The sequence below is a fragment of the Narcine bancroftii genome, chromosome 11, assembly GCF_036971445.1.
Source record: "Narcine bancroftii isolate sNarBan1 chromosome 11, sNarBan1.hap1, whole genome shotgun sequence".
NCBI classification, from domain to species: Eukaryota; Metazoa; Chordata; class Chondrichthyes; order Torpediniformes; family Narcinidae; genus Narcine; species Narcine bancroftii.
The window spans coordinates 103,896,235-103,912,902 of NC_091479.1; the positions used below are offsets into that span (position 1 = coordinate 103,896,235).

The 16,668-nt window shown below is 43.4% G+C and overlaps 1 protein-coding gene across 6 annotated transcripts in view; it reads left to right on the top strand.

Moving 5' to 3' along the window:
* The window catches only part of scyl2 (SCY1 like pseudokinase 2), a 97,720-nt gene extending 82,041 nt beyond the window's left edge, over positions 1 to 15,679 (top strand). For 4 of the 6 annotated variants that reach the window (XM_069904373.1, XM_069904375.1, XM_069904378.1 and 1 more), the window contains 5 exons: positions 2,711 to 2,811; positions 3,943 to 4,006; positions 8,852 to 8,947; positions 11,788 to 11,910; positions 14,140 to 15,679. In XM_069904373.1, the coding sequence (XP_069760474.1) occupies positions 2,711 to 2,811; positions 3,943 to 4,006; positions 8,852 to 8,947; positions 11,788 to 11,910; positions 14,140 to 14,802 (1,047 nt within the window). In that variant the 3' untranslated portion in view covers positions 14,803 to 15,679. The remainder of the gene's footprint in view (positions 1 to 2,710; positions 2,812 to 3,942; positions 4,007 to 8,851; positions 8,948 to 11,787; positions 11,911 to 14,139) is intronic. The other 2 variants (XM_069904374.1, XM_069904376.1) reach the window with 1 other exon arrangement.
* The last annotated feature ends 989 nt before the right edge of the window (positions 15,680 to 16,668 follow it).

The following is a 16,668-nucleotide window of genomic DNA, read 5'->3' on the forward strand; positions in this document are numbered from 1 at the left end:
TTGATCATTTTGCAAAGCATGAGAACTCCGTTACAGCAAGTAGCACTGCCACAAGAAGCTCATCTCATCCCCAAGAGAGTCTTCCTCATGGTTATAAGTCACATATTTATACGGAGAAAATTTCCAGCTTCCCAAAACATTCAAAATGACTTCTCCATATAAATACACATTCCTTAGAATTCTCAGGATTCATTAATCAGGGTCGTGTACCTTACCCAATGGTTAATAGTCTGTTATTGCTTTGCCAAATAAGGAGTTCATTATCAGCTATAGCCTCGTTAATATAAAAAAAAGAATAAAATGCAGATAGATTCTCTCTCCCAGTTAACATTTTAAAGCTTACATTTCATGCCCTCTTTATTATTTTAGAATAATTTAGAACTGAATGCTAGTGAGCTGGTGAAAAGCTCATTTACCTAAGCAGCACAGAAGTGTTATTGGAAGAATCAGACACAATCACTATGTAGTGCTCTTGCTCATGCTACTGACCCACGACTGCATCGCCAGGTCCAGTTCCAACAGTGTCATCAAGTTTGCAGATGACACAACAGTCGTTGGCCTCATCAGCAACAATGAGTCACATTAGAGAGAAGAGGTGGAAAATCTCGTGAAATAGTGCGACAGTAACAACCTGAGTCTCAAATTGGACAAGATGAAGGAGATCATTTTGGACTTCAGGACGACCACCTTCCACTACACATCAACAATTCTGTAGTAGAGAGAGTGGAGAGCACCAAGTTCCTTGGAGTTCACTTAACTATCGTGGACACTCAACATCTCCTCACTTGTCAGGAAGGCGCAACAGTGACTGCACTTCCTGAGAAGACTAAAGCAGTCAAGGCTCCTGGGCACCATTATGTCAGCTTTCTAGAGGAGCTCTATTGAGAGCATCCTGGCTGGCAACATCATAGAGAAATTAATCGGAGGTCAATCTACAGGACTATAAAAGTGACAGAGAAGATCGCTGGAGTCTCTCTCCCACATTGATGTGATCTTCCAGGATCGTTGTTGAAGAGGGCACGTAAAATCATTGAGGACCCTTTCTACCCTGCACACAGCATCGTTGGGAAAGAGTTACAGGAGTATCAAAGTCAGCACCACCAAGCTGAGGAACAACTTTTCCCAGGGTCAGGGAGAATGGCGAACGAGCAAAGGAACTGCTCACATTAACCATCTGAGACTCTCATATTCATGAAACAATATGTATTTTTCTATCTATTTATTTATATCAATGAATACTTGTCCTGCAAATGTATTGTTTCCCTGTATGTGTGTCCTGTCTGGTTGAGCACCTGTATGTTTTGTCCTGTGGATCAGAGAACTCTGTTTCGTTGGGTTATACTTGTACAATCAGATGACAATAAACTTGACTTGATTTAGACAACTTCAAGGTTTGAGTTACAGGGAAAGGTTGTGCAGACTGGGGCTTTTTTCTCTGGAGCGTAGAAGATTGAGAGGGGATTTGATAGAAGTGTTTAAGATTTTAAAAGGGACAGACAGAGTAAACGTGGATAGGCTTTTTCAATTAAGAGTGGGGGAGATTCAAACTAGAGGGCATAGTTTAAGATTGAAGGGGGAAAATTATAAGGGGTACATGAGGGGAAATTTCTTTACGCAAAGGGTGGTGGGGATGTGAAATGAGCTTCCGAGAGATGTGGTCGAGGCGGGATCATTGGTTACATTTAAGGAAAGACTAGATAGTTACATGGATAGGAGAGGACTGGAGGGAAATGGACCGGGTGCTGGTCAGTGGGACTAGGAGGGTGGGGATTTGTTACGGCATGGACTAGTAGGGCCGAACTGGCCTGTTCTGTGCTGTAAGTGGTTATATGGTTATAAGGAATAGGGATGGCATGGAGATATGGACGTGGGCACATAGGTTTGGCATCGATGGGCAAAGAGATTAGCATGGATTTGGTGGGTCTGTGCTGTACATCTCTGTGACAACATTTAATCAAGGTGCACATTTGTTAACTTTGCACACACGGCAGTGAGGCTCACCTTATGAGAACCAAACCCAAGAAAACACTGCTCACAAGTTTCTGTGCGTTAATCAAGAAAATCTCCAGATGCTGGGGTTGAGTGCAATGGACAAACATGGTGGTGAAACTCAGCAGGTCACACAGCATCTAGAGGAAGTAAAGGGTATCCAATGTTTTAGGCCTGGGACCTTGGTCAGGTATAAGAAAAAGCAGACAGATGCCTGAACTAAAAGGAGTTGGGAGGAAAGAGAAGGGGGAGAAGCACAGGCTCACAGCTGAAAGGTCATAGATGGATACAGGTGGGAGGGTAGAAGATTTTTTTTTTAAAAATGCTGAGAAGAGCTCTGGTAGGAGAAGGAAGGGAGTGGGGAACTGATGGAGCCAATTACCCTGTCAGGTTTTGGAAGATGGGAGAAAAGCAGAGCACCAGGAGAAAACCCACATGGTCATGGGCAAGATGTACAATTGTGTGACAGCGCCGGATTTGAACCTGACTTGCTGGTGCTGTCCACAGGTATTGCAGAGGTTAGTGGAGAAGCAGTCGTTGTTCTGGGGCACATGTTTGAATTCCAGTTTGGCTGCTGAAGGTTTTGTATTCAGGCAATTAAATAAATCCAGATTCAAGCTATTAAATAAATCCAGATTCAAGCTGTGACTGAGGATTGCTGAATCATCTCTTTTGTGAGCTTTTGAAAATTAACGCCTTGTATTTTTTTTTGCCGATGCAGTTTAATTCTTTCATGGGAGTGATCAAGGAAATGTTAAGTAAGTTGGAGGCAGAGCACAAGACTAAACTGGAACAGCTCCACAGCCTGCAGGAACAGCAGAGGTAAAGAGTACATTACGCTCCATGATCTGATTCTCCCCCAGTGTAAACCAAGGAACGTGGATTGGTTGGGAGCTTCTGAGCCTTTTGAATGAGAGAGCAGAAAACTCAGGATGATGCCCAAGCCCCGCAATTTCTTTCAGCCTTAGTTTTGCCCTCTCAAAAGCATTGCTCTTCTTGCAATAAAGGTGAATGAAGAAAAAGCAGTCTTGTGTTTTAGGCTTTCTTTTGACTGTCTAACCAGGGGAAAGATTTGGGAGTGGTGGGGAAGTAGAAAGATAAAGGGTTTTAAGTTTTGCAGTTTAAATGGTAAACCTCAAGATTGTTCAGCATGGGCTGAAGGGCCTGTTTCTGTGCAGTATTGTTCTACAGTTCTGAAACATGGTCCATTGTGTCCATACTGGACCTTCCAAACTACCCCACTTCCTTCTCCAATGTAATTCCTTCCTGTCAAAACCCTTTCTGGTTCCCTTGTGAAAGCCGTGCCTGACTGCTTCCTCCACCCTCACAAGCAGGAGGTCCAACTGACATGCAAATGCCTGAAACCACAGAGGAATAGCTGGGTGTTGGGGAGAAGCATAACTAATTGGAGAGCACTTTCCAAGAGACAGCATGGGAATGGGCTGAAGAGCTTCCATCTGTGTTGAATGATTCAGGTCTATCAATTCACCTGGATTTGCAGCTGTCTGCAATTTTAAAACAAAAAATAATGAAGAACATAAACTGGTTTATGGATTTCAAATCCTATTGACAATTAAAGTTAGACATTGCTGTCTTACGACAAAATTAGGAACAGGTCGCTTGATTCTACCATGCCTTCCATGCCTGACCTTGTAACGTCAGCCTCCCCTCTCCTTCATTTTCCCTTGGCTAACCTTTCACTCTGTCATCAAAGAGCTACTCAATATTTATCACTGAACCAATGACGTGAGCTGATTTTTCTGCTCATTAATGTTTTTCATGCACAAAAATATCCGATTGCCTGCTAGGTTTCCGATATTACCAGTGTGACTACTCTTCAGAAGTACCCTAATGGTTGTTGAAAACATTAGATTGTATTGAGCTTGCTACGAAAACACAAATGCCTTTTCCCTTTGTCAATGGAGTAACGGAATTTTCCCTACTTTCCTTTAGAAGTATGGATCTGCCCAGCCAGTTCTCCAAAGCTGCTGAACCTCAGGAGACTCAGGACAATCAGGTAAAGCAGCTGTAAGTAGAAGGGAAGTGTACAGCCAGAGACTGGACCAAGGCCCAGCTTTTCCTATCGAGCAAGTTCTTCCCTGTTACAGTATTTATTCTTCTGCTAGTTTTGTTAATATCTGGTCTTGTATATCTGAATGGAGGTGTTGACAAAGCTGCCCTCTTTCCTGCAGTTGATGAAACTTTAATTTCGTATCTTTCAGAAGCTGTGTCTAAGCTTTAAGCTTCAGAATTCCTTTCCTAAATCTCCATGTCCTTCAGCATCTCTAAAATGCTTCCTCTTGCTCCTGTTACTTATTCTAATACCTCCAATGTCAAATTTTGATAGTAAATGCTCCTCTGAATCAACCTTCAATAAATTGTCAACCACAACTTCCCTTTTGCAAAACCATATCAACTGGCTGATTACCTTGAAACTTGCTACAACATCCTCAAAAATTTGACTTAATGCTGACGGTCTCACTAACTGGCCCACAGTTTCCTGATTTCTTTCTCCCTTGTTTGAACAAAGGAGTTCTATTTGCTCTTCAATCTCATAGAATCTTCTTTGAATCTGGGAAGTTATGGAAATTTAAAACTCGTGCACCTGCCAACTTGCATGCCATTTCTTTCAAGACCCTCAGTTATGTCTGTCTGGACCTGGAGACTTGACAGCTCACAGCTCTAACAGATAGGTCATTTTCTAGTCTGCTCCCATCCCTTCCAATTCCTGATGTACAGCTATTTCTGGAATGTTATTGGATTCTCTTCAGTGCATGCGCACAACCTCCATATTAAATTCATCAGCCAGGACTGATGCAAGCACAAGATGAAGGGAGAGATGTAGGCCATTTGACCCATCATGTCTGCTTCACAAATCCACCGTGAGCTAAACTGTTCTCACTTCTAGTTCCAATTTCCTGCCTTTCCCCCACCTCCTTTGATACCTCGACTAATTAGATGCTTGTCAATTTCCCTTTCAAACTCCCCCAGTGGGGGAGCAGAATGTGGCAACAGATTACCCAAATTTATGATCCAAGAAAGGATATTGTAATCTGGAGCAAGAAACATTGTTGGGGGAATTCATCAGGTCAGGCAGTATTTGGAGCTGAGGCAGGGTCTCACCCCAAAACATTGACCATCCCTCTGCCTCTGCAGATGTTGCCTGACCTTCTGAGTTCCTCTGTCAATTTGCTAATGGCTAACTTTAACTTTTCTCTGCTGGAATCGTGCTCTCTGTTTCCAGGCTATTTTCACCTCAAAACCCATTTTCTTTTTAATCGTTGAACAGTTCTGCCATTTTTAAACATTTTCTATTAACCACCTTTGTGCAATTATGTTTTTTAACTTTTGAAACAATCCTGAATTTTATGTTAATCAGCAATGATGAGTCGGCTGGAATTGTTTCTCATTGAAATCCATCTGTTCTGCGTATATTGGGAAGATCCCTTAAAGTGTACCCCAACTGTGGAGCCGTTCTCACCCTCAACCAAGCATCATAAAATCAGCACTTGGATCATCTTCGTAACAAAATCTTTAACATCCTATCTTGCTACTCAATATCAAAGCCTCTGCTGTAGAATATACCCTTCGAAGAAATTATACAGAAAATATGAGCTCCTTATCTTTGCTTATTTGATTTTAAAAAAAATCCCCTTCAATTATTTCCGTAGCTTTCATGTTTATTCTCAAATATACCAAGGTGGCGTGATGGAGGTTGTTTTGCAAGCAGACCCCTTGGACATCTCATACATGGTACATCAAGTCAGACACAGTTCAAAAGTGTAGGGATACAGAGAGAGTAAAGGCAACAGAGTTTTGCTTTTTGGGGTCCATTCAGGAGCCTGATAACAACAGGAGAGAAATCTGGTGGTACATGATTACCCCCCCCTTCCCCCCCCCCATTCTCATGAATCTTTTTCCTGACTCGGGTGTGGTGAAGAGGGTGACCTTCCTGTGCAGTGGCAGTTACAGATGTAGTTGATGGAGGGGAGAGGGGTGTGTGATGGACGTTTGCAACCTTCTGCAGTTTGTTGTGGTCTTGGGCGGAACAGTTCCCATCTCACACAGTGATGCATCCTGACAGGATGGGTCAGTGATCCAGCTGACCTGCCAAATTACCTTGGGCTTCAAAGGAAGTGGAGGCACAGTTGCACTATTTCGGCCACTGCATCAACGTGAGTGGGCCAGGACAGGTCACGAGAGATGTTTACCACCAGGAACTTGAACCCCACTCCTCAGAATGGTTGATTCAGACCAGGAAATGAATCCACTCCTTTCCAACAGCTTCCATTTATTTTTCCTGTGGTACACTGCACAATTATTGAGTTAATTTTACCTATATACCAGTGGTTCTCAACCTTTTTCTTTCCACTCATATGCGACTTTAAGTAATCCCTATGCAATCAGTGTTCTGTGATTAGTAAGGGATTACTTAAGGGGGTCTGTGAGTGGGAAGGGAAGGTTGAGAATCACTGCTCTAGACCCAATTGTTACTGAAGTATTTTGCTTGAGAAAAATTGTCATTAGCCCATTTCCTTTGGAGTTATGAAACCATCCGCATAGCAAATCAATTAGGTATGATTAAAACAGTGGTTTTCAAACTTTTTCTTCCCACCCACATCCCACTTTAAGCAATCCCTTACTAATTACGGAGCACCGATGGCATAGGGAATACTTAAGGTGGCATGTGAGTGGAAAGAAAAAGTTTGAAAACCACTGCAGTACAGTGTTTTCAAACATGAGTGCTAGTCCTTCTCTCCAATGAGGAGTAATCCCAGCTATATTTAGTGAGTGGAAACAGCCCAGTGTTGACTAGCAGCACCACCTAGTGTTGAAAAGCATGAAGGGTAAAGAATGATGTTGAGACTCTTGTCTGCACCACACTCTGCTGGAGAACAAAAAGAAGTAGGCGTATTGAAGATATTAACCTTAATTTAGACCTACCGCACAGTGACAGGCCATTTCAGCCCATACTGCCCAATTAGCCATTTCCTCCCACCGTTAGAAACTGGTGCCCCCAGTGAAAACCCACACAATCATGGGAACAAAGTACAAACCTACAGAGTGGGATTCGAACCCTGGTCCTGATCACTGGCACTGCAACAGTGTTGTGCTAACCGCTATGCCAGCCGTCCTGCCCCATATATACCTCCCACCATTCAAAATGTACTGGGGTTGTAGTTTAATTTAGTGTAATTGGGCGGCACGGGTTAATGGACCGAAATGGCCTGTTACCATGCTGTATGTCTAAATTTTTTAAAATGTAAATCAAAATATTTGAATTGAATTGCTTGTTGTCATTGTATGAGGATACAGTAAAAATAAACTTTGTATATGAGCAGTTTTGGGCTCATTTGAGAAAGGATGAGCTGATGTTGGATAGGGTTCAGAGGAGATTCACAAGGATGATTCTAGGAATAAAGGATTTTCATATGAGGAGCATTTGACACCTTTTGGCAGGTACTCGATGGAATTTTGGAGAATGAGGGGGGAACTCGTTGAAATATTTTGAATGTTGAAAAGTGTGGACAGAATAGATGTGGAAACCTTGTTTCCCATGGTGGTAGAATCTAGGACAAGAAGAATACAACATCAGGATTAAAGGGCATCTGCTTAGAACAGAAATTAGGGAGGAATTTCTTCAGACAGAGGGAGGTGAATTTGTTCAATTTGTTGCCACAGGTGGTGTGGAGGCCAGGTCATTGGGTGTATTTAAGGCAGAGATTGACAGGTTCTTGATGAGCCAGGGCATCAAAGATTATGGGGAGAAAATGGATCAGCTCATGATTAAAAGCAGGACAGACTTAATAGGCTGAATGGCCAATTTCTGCTCCTTTGTCTTATGGCTTATCCAGGCACGTCAACCTTGTCATCAGTAAGCAGGTAGTGCAAGAATAAAAGCAAAAATGCAGGGGATAATGTCACAATAAACAAGAGAATCGTGATAAAGAGAAGAGTACAGTAAAATAGTGCAAGGCATTAAACCAATGGAAAGTCCATCTAACAGTCTGATTACAGCAAGAAAGAAACTGTCCTTGAATCTGAAGTTTGTGTTTTCCAGCTCATGTAACTGCAGCTTGATGGAAGGGGAGTGGAAGAGAGTGTGATCAGGGAGAGATGAGTCCTTCAATTCATTGATTGCATTCCCAAGGCAGCGGGAGGTGGAAGTTAGAGTCAGTGGAGAGGAGTTTGGTTTGCATAATGGGCTCTAAACTTTAACTCATGACACTTTGGTCACTGGTGATGTCATGAAACACTTCCATTCAAAGGGTCATGGAAATTGGAGTTGCTTCCCTCAATGCTGGAGGGGAAAATAATTACAAGGTTGATAGACAAACATGAATCCTGCAGATGCTGGAACCTTAAGCAAACAATAAGTCACTGGAAGAACTCGGCGTCCACAGGTAGAAATCGTCTATGATTCAGGTTGGGAGCTGAAAAAAGGCTAAAGGATCCCGACTAGAAATGTTGACTTCCCATTTCTATCCATGGATGCTGCCTGACTTGCTGGGTTCCAGCAGCTCATTGTTTGCACGAGATGGCATATTGATGGCTGAGGATATAAAATAGAGGGAGCAGGAAGGTGAAGTACAGATCAGGCATGATCTATTTGACAAACAGGCTTGTATTTAGACCAGATTGGAGCTTTGTTAAGATCTAATGACCAATTGATCAGAGAGGATGTGGGCCAAACACAGGCAACTGGATTGACGTGGACAACTTTGCTTCAGTATCTAGGATTTTGAACTTGAAACTGACAAGATAGCACTGTTGGAGTTGCTTTGTCTGGATCAGTTGTCCATCAGAAGAGTCTTGCTGTTCTGTGCCGATTAGTAATTTTATCTGTTGCTTTCTCAAACAGATTGACAAGATCTTCTCTGGTTTTGGAGTGGAGGTTGACAAGGAAGCCACCAAAAAAGAAAACGGCATGGTCTCCAATGTACAGAAGTCTGCCAAGGTAAGAGCCACTTTCCACCAGAGGTTCAGTCAGTGTAGTCCAGACAGCTGCCCACAGTGGGTCACTCTGCAGCTTCCTCCTCTGTGAGATGTTGAAATAGTTCCAGTCACTTCATGCTCCATCCCAACATTTTTGCTTTCTGGAGCAAAGATGTTTGGTATCTAGTGCTATCGTACACGTCTACAGGTCAAAAGGAGTGGACAAGTTGTGGTCTTAGTTTTATTGCCCATTCAGAAGGGTGTTGAGCAATGTGATAACATTTTGGGGGTAAAGATGGGTTTGTTATCAATGGTGTAATATGCAGAACTAAAGAGGCCATCATCGGTCAGGACAGAGCATTGGTTAAGACTCAGAAAGAAAGGCTTGCATTTGAAACATTGAAAGAGATTGGTGGCCATTGAAGTAGTTACAAGAAATGTAATGGTTGATCAGCACACAGTAAGATCCTACAAAGAGTAATGAGATAGTGAACAGACAACCCTTGAATCAATATACTCAGAACACATGGACGCAGTTAGTGGAGTGGTTAGCGCGAGGCTGTTACAGCGCCAGCGACCTGGGTTTGAATCCGCCACTGTCTGTAAGTTTATACATTCTCCCCACGACTGTGTGGATTTCTTCTGGGTGCACCAGTTTCTTCCCACTCTTCAAAACGTGCCGTGGTTTGTAGGTTAATTGGGTGTAATTGAGCGGCACAGGTTTAAATGGCTGGAATCTGCTTCAACGTGCTGTAAATACATTTTTTTTTAATTTAAAAAGAATTTACATCAACGTGACAGTAGCTACCTTCTTGGTGCAAGACCTTCAGCTGAAATGTTGGCTCAGATTCTTGAATTCAAATTCCCGCAATGAGTTAAGGAATTGGACACATTTTGGAGCACCTTAGGAAGGGGGGGGGGGGGGGGGGGGTGGGGGGATGGAGAGGACACATTGGAGATTCACTGTGCAGCAGATCAGGCAGTATCTTGGGTATAAGGGCCCCCTTCCCTGTGCAGCAGTCAAGTTTTGGTTTCTTTCGTACTTCTTTTCTGCCGACAACGTAAAAAACAAAAAAATGTTTGTTATGTGAAGTGAAAAGAAAACAAGGCTTTTACTTAAATGTGCTTTGGCCCCGGGGGATGGGGGCTGTCAGGCCCTCATTGAGAATGGCAGCTATAGAATAAAGGGTAGATTGATCAACACAATACTGTTGGATAAATGGAGGACAAACTCATTCTAATGTGTACTGATATAAAACAATTAGCTGTTGGAGGGACTCAGCAGATTAGGCAACATCTTGGGTATAAGTAGTCAGACAAAGTTTCGGGGTGGAACCTTTTATTGAGATGCTTCTCTGGAGTTATTGAAGTAGGTTTAAAAACACAGATGGTGAAGACTTTAATGGTGCCATGGTTTGCTGGGTCTCTGGTTGGTGGGAGTAAAACACGCAGTGGCTTTTACAATCTTTGGTTCATTGTGGATGAAGGGACGACAAGGTTAGCATAAAGTTTAGAACAATGCCTTTACAGCGCCAGTGACCAGGGGTTTGAATCCTGCACTGTCTGTAAGGAGTTTGTACATTCTTCCCCTATCTGCATGGGTTTCCTCCCACTGTTTGAAACGTACTGGGGGTGTGGGTTAATTGTGTGTAATTGGGCAGCATGGGGTCATGGGGTGAAAGGGCCTGTAACCGTGCTGTAACTTTAAATTTAAAATGTTAAAGTCGAGGATGGAGTAAATAGAGAACTCATTAAAGGGCTGCCACAGACATGATGGGCTGAATGACCATCACCTGCCCTGTGTGATTCCTCTGTGCAACATGTTGGATCAATACTTTGAGCAAGATTTTTCAATAGAACATTGATATCTCAGGCAGTTTGAGATAAAGCATTTAAATTCCTGAAAACAGCCTGTCTAAGTTTAAGGCAATGGTTCTCAACTTTTTTCAGTCTAAGGCCCACCTGGTTTCTGGCCTAACATGCCACCGTCCACTTTTTAAACATTGCCCACTGGTTGAATTTGACTGCGATAAATGGAAGGAACAAAGTGGCAGCTTCTCGCAGTAAAAGCCTGGACAGTAGTGCAGAGCAATGCAGTGGGTGGGTTTAGTTGTGTTTCACCTGCATAACTTTGATCTCAGATAAAGCATGTGTGCCATCAATTTAACTTCCTTTTAGAATCACCCAGAGACAGCACAGATGAAATAATAATGTAAAGAGGCAATGAAATTTGTGCTTCCTGCAGCCTCTCATACATGAGATGCAGCAACTCCATTATTCATTAAATTAACACACTATGCCAAGACAGAAAAATAGGTAATAAATATAAAATTGGCCTGTACTTGGGATTTAGGAGAATGAGGGGGGGGGGATCGCATTGAAACATTTTTAATGTTGAAAGGCATGGGCAGAATAGCAATAGAAAGGTTTTTTTTTCCCACAGTGGGAAAGTCTAGGACAAGAGGGCACAGCTTCAAGATTGAAGAGTGGAGCAGAGATGTGGAAAAATTTCTTCAGCCAAAGGGTGGTAAATCTGTGGAATTTGTTGCCACAGGCGATTGTGGAGGCCGGGTCATTGGGGTATTTAAGGCAGAGATTGATATGTTCTTGATTAGCCAGGGTATCAAAGATTATGGGGAGAAGGTGGGGCTGAGTGGGGAAATGGATCAGCTCATAATTGAATGGAGGGGCAGACTCGATGGGCTGAATAGTATATTTCTGCTCCTTTGTCATAGGTTTTTATTATAGTCATCTAGTCTAAAAAGACACACAGGTAAAAGATTCACAGATGCAGTTAGTGCAAGAAATAATTGTCGCGACAATCCTGATGTTTAGAATAACAATCTTTTTGTTCTCTACCAGCAGGCTCCTTTAACCTTGGAAGAAAAGCAGCGTCTAGCCAAGGCGCAGGAGCAGGCTCAGAAACTTCGCAATCAGAAGCCTCTAGCTCCAACAGCTGTCAAGGTTTCTGCTCCCACCTCGCAGGTACATCTCAGCAGAGCTGTTGTTAACTCCTAGAAGTTACCAGGAGCTCTGATCCAGATTCAGTAAAACGATGTCAGAGACCTATTCTCTGAATGTGCCTGTCAAGAGTATTATTCACTCTGATCTGCATTTGCCTACTTTGCCTTGCTTTGTCTGCATGAGTTACTGTCGGAGTTCCAGAGAAAACCCAAGGGGGTTTGTAAGCATCGTACTGCATATGCAGTTGTATAGGATAAATCTGTATGGGATGGCCCTGGAACTTCCACCGAAAATGTAGGTTTTGAGCTTTGTATAAGATGACCCCCCCCCCCCCCCTCCAAATCTGGCACGTACCGCTGAACACAGGATGCTATTAAAAGCAAATTACAATATTTTAATAACAAAAGACCCTGTAAAGGTTTCAATTTTATTGGGATATTTTAAAATAAACTACCATCAGCTCCTGTTAAAGGCCTTTTAAGGCTTGTGCAGAGCCGACAGCAGTTGGACTGGGTGGATGGACCCTGCAGAGGAGCACTGAGGCTTCACAAATAACTAACGGGGCATATGTGAGATTGTGTCAGAGATGGTAGGAAGATGGTGGCGGTGTTGAGACTTCCCTGTCATGGTACAGATTTTAGACGTGGCGTACCAGACGCCCCCATTTTAAGGTGAAATTTGAAAGTTTCCGACCATCATATACTAAGGCATATACAGTAAATGTAACTTAATGACAGGAGGGAAACTATTTCAGGGATGATTAAACTTCTCAGTAAGTGGTGGAAATACAGAACATTCCACTGTAGGGGTGGGTGAGGGGAAAAGCATGGATGTAAACAAGAAAATATGTAATCACTGGGATCTGGTGCATTATGCAAAAGTGCTGTAGAAACTCAGCAAGTGATGAAATAAAAGGGCAGCTTCTCCTGGACGCTGCATGACCTGAGTTTCTCCAGCACTGTGCAAATACCAGGAAGAGATTTAAGAAGAGTTCATGTGCTAGGAAAATGTAGATTGGCAGTAAGATGAGTATTCCATGAACAGATATCATTTTGGGATCACTGAGATGATTCGAGGGCAGGCTCCTGGCGTGTTCTCCATCAGCCAGAGGTTATTTACTGGAATGCTAGACTTCTGTTATGTGAGAAAACCTAGAGGAGCTACATACAGGAGCAAAGAGAGTTAAAGGTGAAATGATAGATGTATAAAATTCTGACAGGTTTTCAGACAGAAATAGTTTACTTCACTGGCCGCAGGGTCAGTGCACGCAGGTGACTGGCAAAGGAGACGTTATTGCATGATGCAATCAAGAATGCACTGTTTGAAAGAGATTCCGGCAGAGATTACAGCAGGGAATGTGAATATATTATCAAAGAGGAAAATGAGGGATGTACGGTTAGAGTGACACAGTTACAGCACTAATGACCCAGGTTTGAATCCTGCATGGTCTACAAGGTGTTTGTATGTTCTCCCCTTATCTGGGTGGGCTCCTCCAGGTGCTCTGATTTCCTCCCACCCTTTAAAAACATATGGGGTTGGTCAGTTCATTGGGTGTAATCGGACACACGGATTTCTTGGGCCTGTAAATATATTTAAAATAAACAAACTCTGAGGGCTTTGGGAAGGAACAGGAGTCTGGCACAACATACTGTGATCTGGGCTTCTCTTGCTGTGTCACCCAGCGAGCACAAAAGTCGAGTTCAGTTTCTCTATGTGGGCAGAGATGGTGGAGAAGATGGAGAAGTGAGGATTCCATCACAGTTTAATATTACCCCAAGAGTTGTCCATTTTATGGCAGTATCCCACAGTTAACTGTGAGAGAACTTTACACCAAAAATGCACCATTTGATTTTAAAACTCTTCAACCATTCAAACACTAAAGATACAAAATAAACGGCTGCTCCAAAAAGCCAGGACTTTGGTTGAGATAATGTCTTTCAAAGCCAATTCATTATGAATCTAGGAATTTCCACAGTGAAGTTATTGTGAAGAGATTTCTGGTGAAGACCATTTTAACATACACTTTTTCTTTCCATTTTCCATCGGGTGACACAGTTGGCATAGTGGTTACTGCAATGCCAGTGATCGGGACCAGGGTTTGAATCTCACATTGTCTGTTTCCTCCACCCCCCCCCCCCCCCACCTTTCAAAATATACTGGGGTTATAGGTTAATGGGGCCGCACAGGCTCTTAGGCCGAAATGACCTTTAATCGTGCTGCATGTCTAAATTTAAAATTTTCTGTTCACAGACCAAGAACCTAACAAGTAGCTTGTTGGAGAACATGACTTCCATGAATTCGCTTTCCCTCAACTCATCCAAGCTGGGTTGTATGCAGGCAGCCTCCACAAGCGGGTTCCCTGCCCCCTGCCTGACCAACAGCACCATGGGGTTCTCCAAGCCCAGCGCCAGCCTGAACGCTCTCACGAGCACGAGCAATGGTGTGGGCTTCGGTCCCGTCTCACCCTTCCAATCCACCTACAGCAACAGCCTACGAATGGGCAGCACAGGGCAGAGCTTCTATACGGGTCGGGATGCCCCTGGCATCAGCCGCATGCCTGTGCCTTCGGCTGCAGGTCTCCCAGGCTTCTCGGGCCAGGCTGGCAGGGGCAGCCCGGCCTCGCAGCCAAACAGAGCCATGGACATGTCTGCCCTGGACAACCTGCTAGGCCCTCAGAAGAGCAAAGTCAGTATGAACCAAATGGGCCAGGCGGGTCCTCACAATCAGTGGCTGAGCCAGTTCACCCCAGCAAAGAGCAGTCCGATGGGGCTGGGGCAGCCTGCCTTCCCCCTTGGGCCCCTGCCCACCAACCCCTTCATGTCGCCCCAAAACCTGACACAGGCTGGTCTCCCAACGAACTCCATGACACCTAGCACCTCAGCCAATAACGATTTGAAGGACTTGTTCGGTTAGTACTTCCCCACTGTTACTGCAGGTGATTTTGGATGAAGACCAATTAAATATGTTTCAGTTCCAGTTGGGTACTTTTATGCTTTTTATACAGAAGTTATTGCATTTTTGTTTTGCTGCGGTGGACCCCACATTGCGCAGTATGAGCCACGCAGCGCTGTGAAGACTTATCCCTTGCGATCATTGTGGATGGTGCTGCGAGGAAGTTGACCCTGTCCTGCACTCTAAGTTCCACTCGGTGATGAGCTATCTGTCTGGGACCAGTTCTGGAGCCTTACTGAATGTGCAACAACATTAAACAGTGTAATTTATTCTCTGTCACCCCTCAAGCTTCTTGATTCATTTTACCATCTTGGCTTATGAGCGAACCTAGATTGCTTGAGGACAGACGGAGTTGGGTGACACACAGTCACTGCCTGATACCTCCCTTCCTCATCAGGCAAGAACTAAACATTTAACCCACAAGATGAAGAGAATTTTGAAATTGGCAGAACCATCTCCAACCTGACGCCCCACGGTTTGGATCCCTTGTGAATACCCTTTACATTTACGTCATTGGCCTTTCTCAGGACTGAAGTCCAAAGTAACTAAACAGAAACATTCCTGTTTTATTTTGTTGGTTTTAAGAAACCTGAGTATCTTCTGAAACTGTCTTCAGGTAATTTTCAGGTATTTTGTTTGTTTGTAATGGTTTGGTGATGATAAAATCTATTGTGTGCATATTTTGGGCCGTTGGTCATTTCTTGGCTAAGTCTAACTGCACATTTGAATCAGAATTTATTGCCATGAACAAATCATAAAATTTGTTATTCAATTCTGTGACATTTTAAAGGATGCTTTTTCCTGGCATGCATAATTATAAGTACTACAATTATTTAAAGTGTTGACATATCCTTGTACAGAAGTTCAGATGAATTGTACAGTATTCGACAACAACGAATCACTTTATACTGTAACAAGATAATTTTGCTAGATGGTGAAAATACCAGGCGAATTTAAGATGCTTTAACATTAAAAATGAAGAAAATCTGGCTAGCGGGATGTGTGTCATAGGCAGGATGGGATTGCCGAGTGATCTGGAGATCACAGCATCCGTGGCCTTGTGCTGGTGGTTGTGGAGAGGGGGCATAAGAGTTTCGAACTTGACAAGCGGGAAATTTGACTGGCTGCTTTTTGCTTGGAATCAGTTCCCTGACTTGAAATTAATCAACTATCAGTCAGACACTGATTCTGCATAGATGTTGAAGGGCTCTAGTTCGGGGCTTGCTGACCTCATTGAGGTTTATAAAATCATGAGGGACGTGTATAACGTGAATGCTCACCGTCTGTTTCCCAGTTGAGCCTAGTTGAACTAGAAGACATTGGGTTAACGTTAGAGGAGAGCTATTTATAGCATAGAACCCTACAGTACAGGCCCTTCGGCCCTTGATGTTGTGTGAAACCATTCCTTAAAAAAAAGAACTAAACCGTTCCTGCCCCAAAACCCTTTATTTTTCTTTCATTCATGTGCCTGCTAAGAGTCTCTTAAATGCCCCGATTGTTTCAGCCTCCACCACCATCCCTGGAAAGGCATTCCAGGCACCCACAACTCTCTGTACAAAAAAAAACTTACTCCTGTTGTCTCCCCTAAACGTCCCTCCCTTCACTTTGTACACATGTCCTCTGGTGTTTGCTCCTCCTGCCCTGGGAAACAGGTGCTAGCTCTCCACCCTATCTATGCCTCTCATGATCTTGTCCTTCTTCAGTCCAAAGAAAAAAGTCCCATCTCTGCTAACCTTGCCTCATAGGTTTTGTTTCCCAATCCAGGCAACATCCTGGTAAATCTCCTCTGCACCCTCTCCTCAGCTTCCACATCCTATAATGAGGTGA